Source organism: Diceros bicornis, chromosome 1, assembly GCF_020826845.1.
Source record: "Diceros bicornis minor isolate mBicDic1 chromosome 1, mDicBic1.mat.cur, whole genome shotgun sequence".
NCBI lineage: Eukaryota > Metazoa > Chordata > Mammalia > Perissodactyla > Rhinocerotidae > Diceros > Diceros bicornis.
The window spans coordinates 63,648,597-63,668,737 of record NC_080740.1 but is presented as its reverse complement, the minus strand read 5'-3'; the positions used below and the strand labels follow the sequence as shown (position 1 = coordinate 63,668,737).

At 35.1% G+C, this 20,141-nt stretch overlaps 1 protein-coding gene across 5 annotated transcripts in view; it reads right to left on the bottom strand.

Annotated features, from left to right (window-relative positions):
- Nucleotides 1-217: 217 nt before the first annotated feature.
- RBM27 (RNA binding motif protein 27) overlaps nucleotides 218-20,141 on the bottom strand; it is a 70,705-nt gene continuing 50,781 nt past the window's right edge. For all 5 annotated transcript variants that reach the window (XM_058543289.1, XM_058543313.1, XM_058543303.1 and 2 more), the window contains 7 exons: nucleotides 17,440-17,559; nucleotides 16,221-16,295; nucleotides 15,913-16,077; nucleotides 14,599-14,703; nucleotides 14,278-14,469; nucleotides 2,731-2,841; nucleotides 218-1,203 (listed from right to left, as the gene is read on the bottom strand). In XM_058543289.1, coding sequence (XP_058399272.1) covers nucleotides 1,120-1,203; nucleotides 2,731-2,841; nucleotides 14,278-14,469; nucleotides 14,599-14,703; nucleotides 15,913-16,077; nucleotides 16,221-16,295; nucleotides 17,440-17,559 — 852 coding nt within the window. In that variant the 3' untranslated portion in view covers nucleotides 218-1,119. The remainder of the gene's footprint in view (nucleotides 1,204-2,730; nucleotides 2,842-14,277; nucleotides 14,470-14,598; nucleotides 14,704-15,912; nucleotides 16,078-16,220; nucleotides 16,296-17,439; nucleotides 17,560-20,141) is intronic.

The window sequence follows — 20,141 nt, the reverse complement described above, 5'->3', positions numbered from 1 at the left end:
ACACCCATCCCCCTACCACACCCCACCCCACCCTACCCCCAGTCACCTCACCATCATGGTTTAAATTTAGGAAAAGAATTTCAAACACTTTTTAACCCTTTTGTGTAACTAGTAACTACATTGAAGCTTTAAAAAAGAAAAAAAAAAGCTGGTGACTCTTTCTCCCCCACAAATCCTTCCATTATTCTCATCAAAACATCAATTATTTATCAAGGTGCTGGTTTAAATTTTTTATTGGGGACTGACTTTTGGCGGCCCAAAAGAATCACTTATCTCAATAATGGGTAAGTCAAGCCTATTAATAAAAAGGCAGGAGAAAGAAAATGGGGATGAGAAAAGGGCAATAGGTGAAAGCCTTTTATATGCCGAGAATGTTAAAACAAAAAAAAAAGGACCAACTAAACCAATGCTCACTAATTTCAAAGCAAACTAAGGATCAGTAGCAGCAGTCCAGGAGAGTTAATATGATGACAGAATGGAAATATCATGGAGCTAGCTACTATTGCCTTACAGCATTTAAGGACACCGAGTTTGTTATGATTTACACTAAAATAGTACTTACTACTGCACATAAAAATCCCTCCCAAAATTTAGATTGAATACAAATTGGGCTTCTCCACAGTAAAAAAATTAAAATAAATTTACTTTCCTTCCAAGACAACTCTTGAAAGCAAAAGGGTATTTTAATTACAAATATCTCCTACTATCTGACGACCCATCCATAATAGTTGAGAGTTAAGAGATTCAGGCGATTTTGACATTTAATGAAATTTTATCAGCAGATTATAATCCAAAATAAAATTTTTGAACACCCTGTCATTTACATAATCCAACACCAATAGCAACAAAAACAGGTGGTGTGGAAGATAAGGCTCTAGAGATTATCCATGTCATTCCTGTGGATCTTCACAACTGTGTAAAAGTCACTAGGCCTTTGGTGTTTTAATATCATGAACAGTTACGAGATGTGTTTAAATAGTAAACTTGCTGTCCTTAAACCTACTGTGTTGAAAAGAAAAATAAAAAAAAATTTTTTTGGCTCATTGACTTCCTTAAATAATTTTAAAAAGTTGTTCTTCTAAACAATATTCCTAAAAATTATACAGCTCGCATCAGATTTCATCTTCGCCACGAACGAGACTCATATTCATCTTCATCTTCGTCGTCGTCATCATGCAAAAACAAATCTGAGGTTTCTGTTTCCTGAAGAAAGAGAGGGTAAAATCTGTTTAGTGGTACAAGAAAGTTAAGTAAAATACTTTTTAGGCCAAAGGACAAATAGGCTAGTATACAAAGCCCAGGCTGGATTTATAACTGATGTACTCAGAGTATCTTTCAGGGCAAAAAAACCCAAAACATTTTTTTAAATGTATATATATTCTTCTCCCCTACTAATTTTGCTAGTTTTAATAGATTTCCATTCTGATATCATCAAGAAAATAAATAATATATGAACTTTTAGTAGGGGAAATAAAAGAAAAAATATCTATGAAATATGTTTTTGATAAAATTAATTTTATTCCATTAACTTAAAAATGAGGAAGATAAATGACCATTCAAACTCCTAAGCCTTTCCTTTAATATCCAATTATTTGTGAGGGGAGAATATACTAACGTCCCCATGACACTGACATTCCAAATCTTACATAAAAATGTGAAATATTACACAAAGCAGAAATATCTACAAACATTCCCAAAATAGCAAGATTTTTCTTTTCTTTTTCTTTTTTAACATAAGATATGTTTCTGTTTTTGTTATATAAAATTATCCATATGGTCAGAAGATTCTCGATCAATCATAAATGCCAAACAACCTTTAAAACCAAAATTATGGGGGCCAGCCCCATGGCTTAGCAGTTAAGTGCGCGTTCTCCGCTACTGGCAGCCCGGGTTCGGATCCCAGGCACGCACCAACGCACCGCTTGTCCAGCCATGCTGAGGCAGCGTCCCACATACAGCAACTAGAAGGATGTGTAACTACGACATATAACTATCTACTGGGGCTTTGGGGAGAAGAAGGGAAAAAAAAAGGAGGAGGATTGGCAATAGATGTTAGCTCAGAGCCCGTCTTCCTCAGCAAAAAGAGGAGGATTGGCATGGATGTTAGCTCAGGGCTGATCTTCCTCACAAGAAAAACAAAATTATGATGAATCAGGAATAACTTGCAATGTTGGTTAAATGTCCATTTCAATAAATGAATTAGAAATACAGGAAAAAAAGGAAAAATAATTTTCACATATGTCAAGAGGCTGATTATTTAGCACTTGTATTATATTTAAGTCCTTGGTTTTCCTATTTTTCTCTCTTATGTCCGACTTCCTTACACTCTCATTTTAACCAACTGTACATAGAAGGAAAATAAGCAACTCAAATCTATTATTTATGAAATGTGAATACACGAAAAGCTAAAACAACCAGCTGAGATTTAATTTGTTCATGTAATTCATGTCCTCATTAACCAGAATAAAAATTTCTAGATCCCAAATAAAACCAAAATAAATGCAAATAAAAAAGAATAGTCTCTCTTACACCAGAAAATAACCCCCAAAAGAGCTTCTTGTATTTCTGCACCCATTCTGATTCTTTAATAAACTTCTAGACTAGTCTTAACTAAGTGCATGCATGAAAGAACTCAATATTTATATTTCAATTTAAACTATTTAATGTCAAGAAAAATATATAATCGGTAAACAATCTAATTCAACTCTTATTTTCAATCATTAAATTTACCTCCTCCTTGACTTCTTCTTCCTCAGTCTCGGTGGATACAGAAGGCACCTTGGCCTTGTGCCATGATATTTGTAGCCGACGGTCTTTGAATTTTGACCCTTGGTTTGCAGCCTAAAATAGATTTTAGAAGAACACACAAGTTTGTACCCACATGTACTAATGACTTCTTCAAATTGCGTGCTATTTAAAAAACGTAATGACTTGGGGGGGAAATCTGTTCAAGTGGATCTACAAACAAACCTCCAATGAGAGCTAAAAAACAGTGAAGTCTCTTTTTTTAAAATTTTTATTGATGTCATAATAGTTGATAACTGTGAAATTTCAGTGGTACATTGTTTGTCAATCACCAGGTAAACGTGTCCCTTCACCCCTTGTTCCTCACCCCCCACTCCCTTCCCCCTGCTAACCACCAAACTGTTCTCTCTGTGTGTTACTTTATCTTCCACATATGAGTGAAATCATGTGGTGTTTGTCTTTCTCCGTCTGGCTTATTTCGCTTAACATAATACCCTCCAGGTCCATCCATGTTGTTGCAAATGGGACAATTCTGTCTAAAAAACAGTGAAGTCCCTTTTAATTAGAGGACCATATGTACTGATTTGCCCAGGAGAGTCCACGATTTATATGTGTCATGTAAATTTTAGGCTCTGTCTTCGTTTGGATGATAAATCATATAGCCATTCTACTTAGAAAAGTCATGATGAGGATAACAAATACTGTTTTAATACAATTATTGGCCTTTGGCTTTGATAATCTACATATTTAGACTGAAACCTTAAAAATATACATAATTTTTTCTTTATTTATTTTTTTTATTTTTATTTTTTGTGAGGAAGATCAGCCCTGAGCTAACATCCATGCTAATCCTCCTCTTTTTGCTGAGGAAGACCAGCTCTGAGCTAACATCTATTGCCAATCCTCCTCCTTTCCTCCCCCACCCCAAAGCCCCAGTAGATAGTTGTATGTCATAGCTGCACATCCTTCTAGTTGCTGTATGTGGGACGCGGCCTCAGCATGGCCAGAGAAGCGGTGCGTCGGTGCGCGCCCGGGATCCGAACCCAGGCTGCCAGTAGCAGAGCATGCGCACTTAACTGCTAAGCCACAGGGCCGGCCCCTACATAATTTTTTTTTAATTGTCTACTTATCTCATGACATTTCTTATAGCCCCACCTATATCTGATAAAGCTATTCCTACTTCCTCTTCTGAAATGCTATAAACAATGATAAATACTCCTCAACTCATCTATGCATTCAACAAATGTTAATTAAAACACCTACTATCTTAACTCAAGGTAAAACTGCTCAGTTTCAAATGTTTTTCTTGGTATTACCATCTAAACATTTTTTTTCCTCCCCAGCAAATTTCAGCAAGAGAAAGCAAAACTTGAATTTTAAAGACAAAGCCACAGAGACAAAAGAACAGGGACCCAAAGTTTTGTGCAAGTGAAAGCTCAGTCATTCCTGCAGTTTTCCTATCAACAGTGCTGGACCGTAGAATATCCCCAATTCTTGGTTCAGTCCTGAAAAACGTAACAGAAGGGGTTCTTTAAATTTGGGGTTTCACTCCAGTTTTTCTCAAAAAATACTGATAAACCTCATGAAGCATCTGTTTGCCAAATATTTCCACAGAACACTCAGATTACTGTATAGTCAGAGCGTACATTAGGCCAGATCCATAACCAGTCAATTACTGTTTGAATAGATATCGGCCTGTGATCTAAGGAAAAATTCTCATTATCCCTTGTGCGGGCTGAATGTTTATAACCTGACACCAAACATGTTGACTCGTGGGACATACTGAACTAAGGTATCAAAACGGCCCTATCCAAATACACATTTACCATCTTTTAAAAATCAGATAGGGGCCTGCCCCGTGGCTTAGTGGTTAAGTGCGCGCGCTCCGCTGCTGGCGCCCGGGTTCTGATCCTGGGCGCGCACCGACGCACCGCTTCTCCGGCCATACTGAGGCCGTGTCCCACATATAGCAACTAGAAGGATGTGCAGCTATGACATACAACTATCTACTGGGGCTTTGGGGGGAATATAAATAAATAAATAAAATCTTTAAAAATAAATAAAAAATAAAAATCAAATAGTTAAAAAAGTTCTCATCACAAGAAAAAAAATCGTTAACTATGTGAAGTAATGGATGTTAACTAAACTTATTTTAGTAAGCATTTCACAATATATACATACACCAAATCATTACATTGTACATCTTAAACTAATACAATGTTATATGTCACTTATATCTCAATAAACCTGGGGGAAAAAAATCAGGTAATGGGTGTAATAGACATCCTCTATCCCTTAACACATAGCCCAATTATAGAAAGACTTTTTCACTGTTTATTTTGTTCATTTCTGTATTATGTGAACTCTTCTTTCCAGCTTTACTGAGGGGATGCCCCCCTTCAAGTTAATTAATCAAATTAACACATCCATCACCTCATACATTTACCTTTTTTTGTGAGAACATTTAAGTTCTACTCTCTTAGCAAATTTCAATTATACAATACAGTGTTATCAACTACAGTCACCATGTTATACATTAGATCCTTAGATATTATTTATTTGAATTTTTAAATAAAGATATATTACTTTTATAATTAGAAAAAGCAATATTTTTAACCTGTATTAACCAGGTTGTCCTCCAAAGAAGGTAGCAGTTCTGTCCTCCAAAAGTAATTTTAAGGTATTAAATGTATTGCATAATATCATTGAAGGAAGAATTAGAAATTTAATTTGCATGCAGTTGGGAACTAAGAATATATAGCTCCCACTAACTTATAACAAAAAAGATTAGTAATTAGAATAAAGGGGTATTTTAATAATACCAAGTTAGGAACTCTCACACAGTACTAGTAGGAATCTAAACTAATAAAACAGATGCAGTTCACTCAACAATTCATGTATACTCAACAGAACTGTGAACGCATATATACTAAAAGACATCTATAAGAATGTTCATGGCAACACTGTTCATAAAATTAAAGTGGAAATAACCCAAATACCTATCAACAGGAGAACGGAAAAATAAATTGTGGTATATTTCTACAAGTGAAAATTATACAGCAATAAAAATGGCAAACTACTGTTATACGTAACAACATGAATCTCACAAAAGAAAGCAAAAAGAAACAGACACAACAGAATGTATACTGTGCAGTTCCATTCATACAAATTTTTTAAAATAGGCAGTATAATACTACAATATTTAGGAATTCACATTTAGGTGATAAAACTACAGTTGATTCTCATTATTTGCAGAAGTTATATCAAATTCACTGCAAGCACTTAATACTGAACAATTGCTCCTAGGGGAAATAGAGGGTTAGGTTCCTATGAGCCTCTGATCAAAACATTTTCATCCAAGTTGATCAATACACAAACTTGTTTTATGTTTGAAGACACCTTATTTAAGATATATTGTTGATTCATTAACATCAAAGTCACAGCCAAAAGCATGATAACTCAAGGCTGAACAAAGCTTCTGTAACACATGTATCTTCACCATAAGGCATACCACAGCCTTCTTGAACTTAGAAATATGACACAGCACTTCAGAACTACTGAAGTGGCCATTTTCAATAGTGAAATTACCAACGAAAAGCACAAAAATGAGAAAAATGTGGCACTAAATAGACTGGGAAAAGGACACTTCTTTACAGTATGAGAGCTGAAACAAGAAGGCAGTGTCACCTTATTTGACCTCAGCTGGGAATGTACATGTACATCAATCGAGTCAAATTTTTCACAGCTCTGCATGTCTGAAAATGACCATGAAAGCATCTCAAGTATTGATTTTGAGGTTGAAAGTAAATTTTAGTGGGTAAATGAATTTGCAAATATGGAACCCATGAATAATTAGGACTGACTATATAAAGAAAGCAAGGAAGTGATTACCATAAGGTGAGGTTAATAGTTACTTTTTTGAGGAGGAGAGAAGATAGTAACCAAAAGGGGGCAGGAGGGGGCTTCTGGGATGCCAGGAATGTTCTATTTCTTGATCTGAGGAGTAGGTATATGGGAGTACTCCTTCTGATAAATCATTGAACTATATGTTTCTAATTGGTATAGTTTAATAAACATCTTAAATTGAGTATTATCTTTATAATGTTAAGAAAATACCAAATAGCTAATATATTTATGTTTAAAAAGCAAGGTTTGGAATGCATCCCTGTGTTAATAATATAATCCCATTTTGGTAAATTTTTTTTAGTGAAAGACTTTATGTATGTATTCCCATATTCATAATGTTTTTCCTATAAAGAGATCTAAGAATAGTGAGTACCTTTAAAGAGTAGGCAGAGATTAAGAAAAGAGGGGATATTTTTACTTTTTATTAACCATATTTTTTAACCATTTGCATGAATTAATTTTTTATTAAAAAATACTTTTAGGAGCCAGTCCAGTAGAGCAGTGGTTAAGTTCTCGTGCTCTACTTCGGCAGCCTGGGGCTTGAAGGTTCGGATCTTGGGCATGGACCTACACACCACACATCAAGCCATGCTGTGGCGGTGTCCCACATACAAAATAGAGGAAGACTGGCACAGATGTTAGCTCAGAGCTAATCTTACCAAAAAAAAAATACTTTTAAAAATTTAGGACTAGCCTCTTAAAATGTCACATATCTATTAAAATATCTACTATTTCTATACACACATACATTCTCTCACATGCAGATCTATAATATGGCTTGAAATAATGAAATATTGGGGCAAAGTTAGATGTCCATCAATATGGGATTGTTTAAATCTCGTAGGGTACATTTATGCAATGAAATACCATGTAGCCATCAAAAAGAATAAAGCAACACCATACAGAAGAATAAACAATAAAGCACTAGTATAGAATAATCTCTAATAAAAATCTAATACATATTAAGTGAAAAGTGCATATGCAATAGTGTTGTACAACACACCACCATTTGTGTAAAAGAGAGATCAAATAATATATACATAAAGAGATAATATCTTCAAGAAGATACGTGAGAAATAGGTAACAGTAATTGCCTATGGGGAGTGGAACTGAGTGACTGGAAGCAGAAAGAAATCTTAGTTTTCATTGTATACACTTTTATTTCTTTTACACTTTGTATATGTGTGTTGCTCCAAAAAATAAAATATTTTAAATAAAATATTAATATATAAGAATATATACGTAAATATGAGCAAGTCAATTACATAGCATCAACGAAAAGTTATATGCAGTAACTTAGAGGTACTTGGAACCTTAGAGGTAGAAGTTACTCAAAGAGAAATTCATCTAGCCCAGCCATTTTCCCAGATCAGAAACTGATGCCAAATCTGTTCCAGTCCTCATTCATCAATAACGTGACTGGCAAAGATGAAAAAACAAAACTCAAGTGCTATTGAGGATATGGACAAATAGGTACTCTCATCCAACATTACTACACATATAAATTAGTACAACATTCCTGAAGGGTTACTTGGCAAGCTGTACTACAATTTTAAATATGCATGCCTTTGATCCAGCCATCTCACTCCTTCGAACTAACCTAAAGCAATGGTTCTCAGTTGGAGACAACAACGTTACTCTAGGGGGCATTCAGGTTATCATACTGACTGAAGAGCACTTACTGGCATTTAGTAGGTAGGAGCCAGGGGTGCCAAAGGTCTTATAATGTGCAGGACTGTCCCACATATCAAATTATTCCACTAAAAAAATGCCAAATCCAATAAGATGTATGTAAGATTCTTTGACAGTGAAAAAATGGGAAACACCCTAATTAGCCATCAATAGGCAGCAAATATCAGTAGTTCACAAAAGATCTATCATTACTAAAAGTTTTTAACAAGGTCTGATGACGGACAATCAATGAAGCACTATTGAGAAAAGTTTCTCTGAATGTTAAATCCAGAGAAAAGGTAACTTTTTAACTATACAGTATTACTTTCATATACAGTAAAACTCTCAAATATATTTTCAGGCACTTCGAAGATGGGAAAAGGGTAAAAACCCTGTCTAGAGAGGCTACAGGGAAAAAGCTACCCATATGTGAGATATCTTTAGAAATTAAAGCAGAAGTACTCAGTGGCCTTATATGAAGTTCCAGGAATGACAGAAATGGGTGAATTAGAGGTTCTTGCCCGTAAGAACACAAAAATTATAATAAATTACATAAATATTTTTGGGGGTATAGAAACTCAGACTTCTAAACCTCTTACTTTCTTAAGACTCAAAAGGCTCTCTGGCCACAGATGGAGGACTGACTGACCATCCATAGTATACAATGACTAAAGTGATTTATTTTTTAAAGGCATAAATCCATAAGAAAAGAGAAAATGAGAAAGAACATTAACAAAGCCAAAAAAACTTGGAAAGCTGGAAAGCAGAAGGACTAATGGGAAGTCAATATACAATGCTTAAAATTTAAAAATCAAGAAGTATCAGTAAAATCATACTATTTAGAAATGAAAAAAATACCAAAAGAATCAGCTAAAAGGTTAAAAGTGGACATCGGGGGAGAACAGAGCAGGAAACTGTTTAACAACATTGTGGCTATTAAGTTCATTTAACTCTACAAACGATATGCATGTATAACTATTAGAAAATAAAAACTAAAAAATTCATATCAGGGCCAGCCCGGTGGCGCAGCAGTTAGATGTGTGCACTCTGCTTCGGTGGCCCGAGGTTCGAAGGTTCGGATCCCAGGCGCACACCGACACACCGCTTGTCGAGCCATGCTGTGGTGGCATCCCATATAAAGCAGAGGACAATGGGCACGGACGTTAGCCCAGGGTCAATCTTCCTCGGCAAAAAAGAGGAGGATTGGCATCGGATGTTAGCTCAGCGCTGGTCTTCCTCACAAAAAAAAAAAATTTTTTTCGTATCAAAGGAATCTGAGGTACTTAAAAATTGTTCTTGTTTTCTTCTTTCTATATAACTGTACACTTTCGAAGTTTTCTTCAATGAACATCATGGAAGACACTGTTAGTTGTCTAACCAACAACTACTTAACCTCCTTCCTTTCTACCTGATCCTGATTTTCATCACTGGCCAACCATCATATGGCGAACCATGATTGGTTTAATTCAATCGTGCTAACTCCTTCTCCCTCAACAGGGATTAGTTTAGAAATAGGTAAGTGACAATTCTGGCTAAGACACATGAGGGCACATCTGCTGAGTGGTGTGAGGGTTTCTTTTTTTTGGCAGGAGGATACTTTCTGGGAAGGGTTATCTCATTTTCTTAAAAAAATGTCAGAAAAAAGGCACTCTTCCTTTTCTGCCTTTGGACATTCTGCTTCAGAGGCCGTGATTTTTGTTGCTGTAGCCATCCTGATTCTATGGGGGAAAAAAAGCCTAAGAACAAAAGCCAGAGGAAAAACATGAGAAGAACCTATGTGGCTGAGTTTCCGAATTAATCCTAAAACCTTCCTACCTCTAGACTTCTTAAAAAGAAAGAAAATAAACGTCCATATTTTCCAAGTTATCTGTTACTTGTAGCCAAATACATCTTGAAAAGCATGTATTACCTTCATAATGAGGAAAGGAAAAAAAATCAAGTTCCACCCTATACCACTGAGCACAACCGTTAAACCACACCACCACAGTTCAAAAATCTTGTAGTTAATTGACACACACTACTTGAAAAATGCCAAAGTATGGCTCAAGTATTCCAAATATTTAGTATAAATAACTTTCCCTCTTGAAACTAGTCAAATCTCTCTTTAACCAGGGGTAAAGGAACATATCTTAGCTCTTGTTCTGTCTGTGCCCTTAAGCGATGCCCTATAACTTCAAATTTTCAGCTTCTGACCTAGACTTTCATATTAAAATACTTAAAGGGAATTCTTCATGAAGGTTTTAATATCCTCAGATCTCTGTCAAATAAAAGTTATATAAATAAAAATTCTTCTTCTAAAATGTCCTTTCTGGACTCACTTATTTTAAGATATATAAAATTCTATTTAAATATTATATAGTACTATTTTACATTTTTTAACATATATTTACCATATAAAGTAATACAATAACATATACCAGGGATCTGCAAAATATAGCCCTCAGGCCAAATGTGTCCCAGGCACCTTGTTTTTGATGGCCTGTAAGCTAAGAACGGTTTTTACATTTTTAAAAGGTTAGTGAGGGGCCGGCCCGGTGGCGCAAGCGGTTAAGTGCTCACACTCCGCTGCGGCGGCCCGCGGTTCGCTGGTTCGGATCCCGGGCGCGCACCGACGCACTGCTTGGCAAGCCATGCTGTGGCGGCGTCCCATATAAAATGGAGGAAGATGGGCACAGATGTTAGCCCAGGGCCGTCTTCCTCAGCAAAAAAAGAGGAGGATTGGCGGATGTTAGCACAGGGCTGATCTCCTCACAAAAAAAAAAAAAAGGTTAGTGAAAGGTTCTAAAAGGTTATTAAAAAGAAAAAAAGGAAAAAGAAGAAGGGCGGGGCAGGTGAAGAGAGAGGAAGAGGAGGAGAAGCAAATGTGATAGAGACTGTACATAGTCCGCAAAAACCTAAAATATTTACCATCTGGTCCTTTACAGAAAAAATAAAGCTGACGTCTGATATATATTAAAATATTTATACATTATTATATATGCTTTGTGTTGTTACATATAATTTGCATTGTATATTAAATAGTCTATATATTTTAAATTTGTATGTAATTTAATTTATACATATTTTTAATATAAGTACCCGGCGGAAAAAAGCACAAGAATAACACACATTCTCAAATTTGATTTTAAAATATACAGTATAAAAATGTTGGGGGCCGGCCCCGTGGCTTAGAGGTTAAGTGCGCGCACTCTGCTAGTGGTGGCCCATGTTCGGATCGAGGCCTGCACCGACGCACTGCTGTCAGGCCGTGCCAAGGCGGCGTCCCACATACAGCAACTAGAAGGATGTGCAACTATGACGTACAACTATCTACTGGGGCTTTGGGGAGAAAAGGGGGAAAAAAAGGAGGAGGATTGGCAATAGATATTAGCTCAGGGCCAGCCTTCCTCAGCAAAAAGAGGAGGATAGGCATGGATGTTAGCTCAGGGCTGATCTTCCTCAAAACAAAACAAAAAAAAATGTTGATGCTTCATCCTGAAAGTGAATGTGAGGCTAAAAAGTCCCATTTAAAAAGTAATATATGTTCATTTGGAAAGCATGGAAAACAGGGATGTGCCTAGAAGAAAAAAACTAATAACTTGAATTCTGCCACCTAGAACTAACAATTTAATTCACTTTCATTCCAAGTTTATGTATAATCTTGTATCCCACACCCTTTTTAACCTAGAAGTCAATCTTGAGAATTCTCTCGTCATTATTCTTTAAAAACATGTTTTTAATAGCAGCAAAGTACTGTCAAGCATTTAGATGGTTCTCATTTTCACTATGATAAAGAGTGCTACACTCAGCATACTTGCAGCTATCATTTGTGTACAACCATAATAACTCCCTTATGATAAATTCTTAGAAGAGGATGACTAGATACAAGAATAAACTGAAGGACTCCAGAATTAGGTCCTCACACTTCAGAACAGCTTCACTAAAACCCATCCAACATCTTTTCATACAGATACAGTTCATCCATGATCCTCTCACAATCATTAAGCACAGTAAAGAATGTTGAAAATATATATTTTACCTTAGCTTTTGTGGGATTATAAAAGACCTCAAAGAAGAATTACCCTTTAAGTTTGCTAAATCTATCTACAATAATGTCTAGGCACATATACTTTTGCAGTTCTTTCAAAGAAAGCATACTGAACTGCCCAAGTATCTATTACTAGGGTAACTGTGTTCCTAGTACTCAAGGCCATCTGATAACCTATCAAAAACACAAAAAACAAACAAAACACCAACAAAACCAATGGCAGTGTCTTGTTCTTCAAGTCACCTCATCTGCCTTGGCTTTGCTTGCTCCTTCCCTAAATGCCTAGACATGCCTCTTTCTGCAGACATGTCATATTTCAGACATCAAATGTATGTATATAAAAATTGGTTATTATTAGATGCTCTAGAATGATTCTACGTATGAGAAGAGCTCCATTTGAGCATGACTTCTGGGTTACAACTTTAACACCTACATATAGGGTGCCGGCCCGGTGGCGCAAGTGGTTAAGTGCGCGAGCTCCGCTGCGGCGGCCCGGGGTTCACCGGTTCGGATCCCGGGCAGGCACCGATGCACTGCTTGGCAAGCCATGCTGTGGCAGCGTCCCATATAAAGTGGAGGAAGATGGGCATGGATGTTAGCCCAGGGCCAGTATTCCTCGGCAAAAAGAGGAGGATTGGCAGATGTTAGCTCAGGGCCGATCTTCCTCACAAAAAAAAAAAAAAATCTACATGTAGTCTCCAGTGACCCTCAGGATAAAGCATGTGGCTTCCTACCTAACAAGATTACTTTTTCTAACTGGAACTTTCTGCAGAATTAAATTTATAAAAATTCTGCTTTACACAATCCAATATCACCTCACCAGAGCTGGCGTTAGGTCTAAACGCCCCACTTACTTGGTAAGGAGATTTTTATTTTATATATTCAACAATCAAGGACAAAAATCAACATTCACTCAGCCTTCACAAGATACCCTGCAAATGTACAGTGCTATCTTCTTTACTCTTCAAAGAAGTCCCTTAGAGCTAGCCTCCCACTTTACAAAAAAAAGCAAATAAGGGTCAGATTAGTGAAAGAACTGGCTCAAAAGTGAATAGGCAGCCCAGATGGCTTTCAAATCTGGATACTTTATAACAATCTACCATTCTCCAAGAGACAGGGTGAAATAGGATTAATGGGCATCCAACTAATAAGAAACTAGGAGCGAAGTCTTGCTCTTTAAGATTTCCATCACCATCTTTAACACTTAATAGGGCTGAAAATATTTTCTCTCACAAAAGTTGTTTGAGGAATAGGAATCTTGGATGTTAAAGCCAACTGTGTATTTTTATCTTGGTTCTGCCACTTACTAACTGTATGAGCTTGGTTGACTTACTTTAGTTTCCCCGGCAGTACACATGGGATTTCACATGCACTTTATACAGTTATTTAAGACTAAATAAGATCATGTATGAAAATGCTCTAGCACAAATAACAATAAATATTTACTGAATGAATTAAGCAGTGGCTGGAAAGAGGATATACTGTGTTTATGCCTAAAATAATAAAGACATTTACCTGTAGTACAACTCTATTTGCATGTTCGTCTAAAAGTAAGTGGTTGCCACTGTATACAGAATATAACTAAACATGTCTCTTAATCTAATAAATTCTTCCTTTGAATTTCACCTCCATCCCAGATTATTTTCACTTATTGACTATAAACACCTGGTAAACCAAGTAATAACCTAAAACAAAAATCAAATATAGCTTTGGAACAACTTGCCGCTACAAATGCATTTATGTGGAGGATTATGGAATTGCAGAGCATGAGCTGCTTCTTGATCTTCAAATATATTAATAAGAATTTGCTAATGTTTTTACAACTTAATTTTATAATCTATAAAACACTTGACATTTACAGAGAATGCAGCAAAGAAATGCTGAATACAGTGTTTTTAGAGTTAGCATTTGCAACTTGAAAAACTTACTGAGAAATGCTGAAGTAATTCATCTTTTTCCTCCTCAATGAATCCCCCAACTGTTAGTGCTTTGGGGCGGTGGTCCACCACCATGTGATTCAGTGAGCCCCTTCCTCTTCCTCCACGGCCTCGGCCTCTTCCTCGACCTTGAGAGGACATGGTCTTTCCTCGACCCACAGGTAAAATACCTAATCGTGCAGCCTGAATAGCAACAACAAAAGGTAGAATATAATACATATTGTTAGACTAAATCTTGGAAAACAGAGGAAGAGAAAACCATTTTTTGAGATGTTAAAATGTAGTGGGTCAGTAACCTCTCTTAAATCTCACCTCAACCTGTAACTGATTGAGTTTTTTCCGTAACTCTGTTGTGTCTTCTCCTGAGGAAAGCCTCTTGTGAAGGTCCAGTTCAGTATCTAACAGTTCTTTCTGGGCCTTTGGAAAAATTAAGAGTAAAAATGTATTTTTTAGATAACTTCCAAGATCTTACTCAGAATATTATACTCACAGAATGAGACACATCTCTTTCGGGAAAATGAGAGTGCAAGAGGATGCAATGCCACGTGGGTGTTTTAGGGAAAGTAACTTTAAAGATATAATGCTGAAAACATGAGAGTACAATGATATCAGTAAAAATAATAAGGAGTATTGTTGCTTAAGATGGCCTAAAATTCAGACCTTGGAAAGAGTCATCTGAGATGAGCAGGCTGAGAAAAATTTTCAGATAATAAAGCACCATAAATGAAACATATTGGGGCAAAATAAATTATATAGTAAAAACTCATTAACAGTACAAACATAGTTACATAATTGCTTTCAGATGTGAACCCTATAATTATTGGTACTTTTTTTTTGGTAAGAGACAAATTATCAGTTTTAGGTGGTGTGACTGTGAGATTTCTTTTTTATCCCATATTCTCTTTAATTTTTAAAATGTGTACATGTTTGTTCTATAATTGGGGGAAATTTCAATAAAAATAACATTTTTATTATATTTTTTAAAAGCAATTTTAATGAAACACTTTACATTCCTATACTAAAAGAGAACCACAATTTCAAATGTAATATAATATTGTACATAAAAATTTTCATTCTATGTATCTGACAATTTATTCCCAGTTCTCAAAGGGCTGGAAATTAATCTAAAATCCCACTACAGAGCTGTGGTATAAAGGAACCACTGTGTAAATCAAGTATTCTCCTAGGGTAAGGAAACAATTAGAAATTACCAAAATTAGACTTGAATGGATCTAGAACTTCAAATTATTCTTTTCAATATAATACCGCATTTTTACCCATATTAAAGCCAATGAGATTTTTTGAATATTAAAAGGGATGATTACATTATTATAGAATTAGAAAAAAACCTGCTCAAATAGGAAACGTCTATTTTCTTGCCATCGCTCTAGCAGTTTCATCTTCAGCATAGAGAACCAAAAAATTCGATTAAAAAACATATTTGTTCAGAGTATTATCTCTTTCAAAGAGAGTACATAGCATTTACAGAAACATTAAAAAAAATTGTCACTATAATCGTCTCCCCATTAGACTATTAGTTACCTAAAGGTTCCACTCTACTTTCAAAGTGCCAAGCACATAAAAGATGTTCAATAATCCTGTTGAATGAAAAATGCAAATAGATACCTCTGTTTTTGTCTTTACTTTAGATGGTGTGGAGACTGCAGAAGATGTTTTTAATTCATCTTTCAATTGTGAGATCTTTTCTCCAAGCTCTTTCAAAGTCTTCATTATATTTGCTCTCTCTTCTGGCTTCATGTTTTTGTTTTTTTCTAGCTTGGATATTAGCATCTATAAAATAAAGAGAAAAAAGTAAAACTACGCTTAGTAAATTTTAATACAAATAGCACTTAAAAACTTTACTATTAAGATATCTTTATAAAATCCATTCAATATATCAACTCCAGTAGGCAAATAATGAGCTCTTGTCTTACCTTTTGGCATTCTATTTGTTTTTCTAACACTTCTTGCCTCTTTTTCCTCATATCTTGCTGTAACTTCATTGCTTCCTATATGAACAGGTAAAGAAAAAATTAGTAATGGATAACAAAATTTGCCAATGATAACGAGGCTACTATATTCTCAACTCATTTCTTTTGGGTCATCCCTATATAAAATAGATTTTCCTCCTAATCAAAAAATAGCTGAAGCCCGAGATGAAACCTTTAAATATATTTTCCCCAACACTTATAAAGAGTTTACATTTATAACTGTACTTTTAAAAATATTTAAAATACTCAACACTAATTAGCTGTATCTATCAGGTTTTATTCACTTAAATGACCTGAACGTATTTACGAAGGAAAAACAAGAGCTGTTTTCACTTGCCAATGTAATGAGCCAAATCCTTATTTTTGAAGTTTAAAGTTTAAAAATGTGAGATGTAGCTATAGGTTAGAAATAATAGGGCCGGCCCCGTGCCTTAGCGGTTAGGTGCGCGCGCTCCGCTGCTGGCGGCCGGGGTTTGGATCCCCGGCGCGCACCGACGCACCGCTTCTCCGGCCATGCTGAGGCCGCGTCCCACATACAGCAACTAGAGGGATGTGCAACTATGACATACAACTATCTACTGGGGCTTTGGGGGAAAAAAAATAATTATATAAAAAAAAAAAAAAAACGAAATAGCAAAATCTACGGATCCTGCCAAGAAAATGTTGCCTCCTAACCCTCTGTTAATTAAATCTCCAATTATACTGAGATAATACATATAAATATTTTATTTGAAAAACTCTATGAGTTTAAATCTAAGATAATGAAATTCAGAATTGAGTGATACGAATAACTACATAAATGTTATATTTTATATGAAACATTATTTAACTTACAAAGCCATAAAGGAATTAAGAAGAGAGAATAAATAATGAAATAAAAGTGTCTACTTCTCTCCTTAGGAGAAAAAAAAAACATGACAGCTCAGTGTTGTTTACTTTTATATAGAAAAAAATTCTTTCCTTGTGCTTGATGTAGCCACTGAAAGGCAATTGCAAAACATTTTTTTGTTTTTTCAAGTGTACATTGCATCAAGAAGCAGTTAGATACACATTATAATATAGTTTCATAATAAGATGAACTGTTCAAAGGTATAAACACAATCACTTAAGAATTCAATGGGTCCTTTTCTCTTTAAGAATCAAGAAGAATCAAGGCTGTTACCTGCTTCTTTTTAAGAACTTCTTGAACATCATGAGATTTAGACCCTGAACAAAGTTTTGAAGGTGTCTTTAAGTTTGAGGAGCTGTAAATCATTTTTGGATGGCCTGGAGCTGAAAATATCTATGAAACACAAATATGATTAAATTAAATCTTAGAAATGCTTTAAAATCATTTTTTAGAAAGATTTCATTTCTTTCTTTTTCTTTTAGGAGTTAGGTTTTTTTTTTACATTTAAAAATTTTATTTATAAAACTAGTTCTTTATACATATATTCAATTGTCACTCAAATACAAATACAAAAATTAATTTTTAGCAATAATGTTATGTTTCTGAATACAACCAAATATTTTTCTTCTCTTTATATTTTTTTTAATTGTGAGAAAAAGAACAATAGCCCCTGACATCTAGGAGCTGGCCTGCCACCCACAGCTAGGCCTTAGTGTCTTCTTGTTACAATCTCACAGAATATCAACATCAGACAAGGTCACTCTTGCAACCAAGATGGAACAAGACAAAAACAAGATCACTCTATAATCATGACTGAACACAAAAAAAACATGAATACTACACAAACTGTAAAAATGACTAAACATTTTTCTGCCCTGGTTAATGTCTGCAGCTTCTTTACCACTTACAGCTTTAGCCTCATTCTAGTCTTCCCTCCTTCTAGGTAAGACTTAAGATATCCAATCACAGAATTATTGTTTCCTTAAACCCTCCTCAAAATCACCTAATACGGCCCAATCCAAAAATAAGTCCTTCCTAACACCCTCTGAGATGCCCCATGGTTTCACTGTGTATACTCCTGCACTGAATAATAAACTCGACTTGTTTAATTATAGGTGTGTGTTCCTGGTGGTCTTTGGCTGAAGGGTCCTGTCATAAGTTAATTTCCATAAATGAAGTGCCAAATAAGAACTCATGTTTCTAATAACTGCTAACCCTTCTAAGATTTAAGGTACATTGTAATCATAATCTTAATATTGTATTTAATTAAATAATATATGAGTTTACAACCAAACATGAGACAAGTAGTTAGCTCACAGATCTGACTTTGCAAGCAAAGTGGTGGCTATCTTTACTGCACTGCTTTTGGTATTTAGATTCCTTTCCTCTTCAGAACAGATGACTCTCCAGTTAACCTTCCCCTCTTTAAACCACAGTAGAGCTACATAGTACACTACAATCTCTCTGGTTCAAGTCTTTTCCAACACATTCCATTCTTTCTTTATTTTTTAATTAACTTTGAATACACGATGTAAGGGACACAGGATATAACATTAAGAAATTCATGGAAAACTCAATCATGAAAATAAATCCAAATACAAACCTTGTATCAATCATAAAATACTTAATTGTCCTCAACATTAAGCTACTTTACAGGAAAGTCTCTCAAGTACTGTAGAACCTTGTATAGCTGATGTTCATGGTGTTATTATTTATTAAAATAAAAATGGCAACACCTATAACTTACTGAGCACTCATTATGTGCTAAGCACTTTCCTTTTATGCTTTACCAACATGAAATTTTTTAATCCCCATAGCAACTCTGTTTATTGAAAAGGAAGCCAATGCTCACAAGTTATCTAACAGCTAATAAGAAGCAGGTCAAGTCAGGCAGGGCTGTCTGACTTCAAAGTCTGTGATTATTTTTGTTTTTCTGTTTATATAATTTTTTTTTTTTTTTGAAACAGACAAAAGCACAGAGTTATATAAAAAACTTCATGTATCCATTACCAAGTAGCAACAATTATCAATACATAATAATTTTGTTTTATTTAAATTCCCAACTACATCTTCATACCAAACCCCGTATTGTTTTATCTGTAAATATTTCAGTTATATCTCTAAAAGATGAAAGAACCTCCTTTCTTTTTTAAACATAACCACAATACCATCATCACACTCAAAAAATAACAATAATTCTTTAATATCATTAAATATTCACATCTCCGGATTGTTTTATAATTTTCTAAACATTTTTTCCCGTTTGAATTGAGATCTATTAAGGTCCATATAGTGCAACTGGTTATATCTCTCTAAAGTCTCCTTTAATTCCATTTCCATCTCCATCTATTTCTTTTCCTTGTAAATTATTTGTTGAAGAAACCAGGTCAATTATCCTGTAGTATTCACCACAAGATTCTACAGTACCCTTTAACATGTTTCTCTGAATTTCCTTTAAATTAAATTGACAGGATTCCAGTAATCTTTGACAGCTTTCTCACTTTATGGTTTGACAAAATATTCTAGGCTCATCTGGAACACTGTCAGCCCCAGATCTGGGGACAGCCATTTCTTCAAGGATTTCTGGCTCCTTTGGGTGCTGGGGGTGCTCATTACCATCGGCTGGTCATTGTTTCTAGACCTTTTCAGTGAACAGAATTAGGAAATGTTTTGGAGTTTTTTTGTTGCTTATTTGTTTTTCAGATAAAATACAATCTGAATTTACATTGCTACTTTCAATTCAAATGTAGGACTACAGTGTTTTTACTGAATCTCATCTATCTTATATCTCTCTTTTCAACCACACTAAAAATCTCAGTTGTCAATGACACCAGTATAATTCCTCATTTGATTTATCCTACAATGCTCATAAACCAGTGTCAGAATACAACATAGCCAACAATATCATGGCTGAAAAGAACTTTTTTAAATTGCTTTTTGTCCTCAGGATATAGCTCATTAGGAATACACAAATA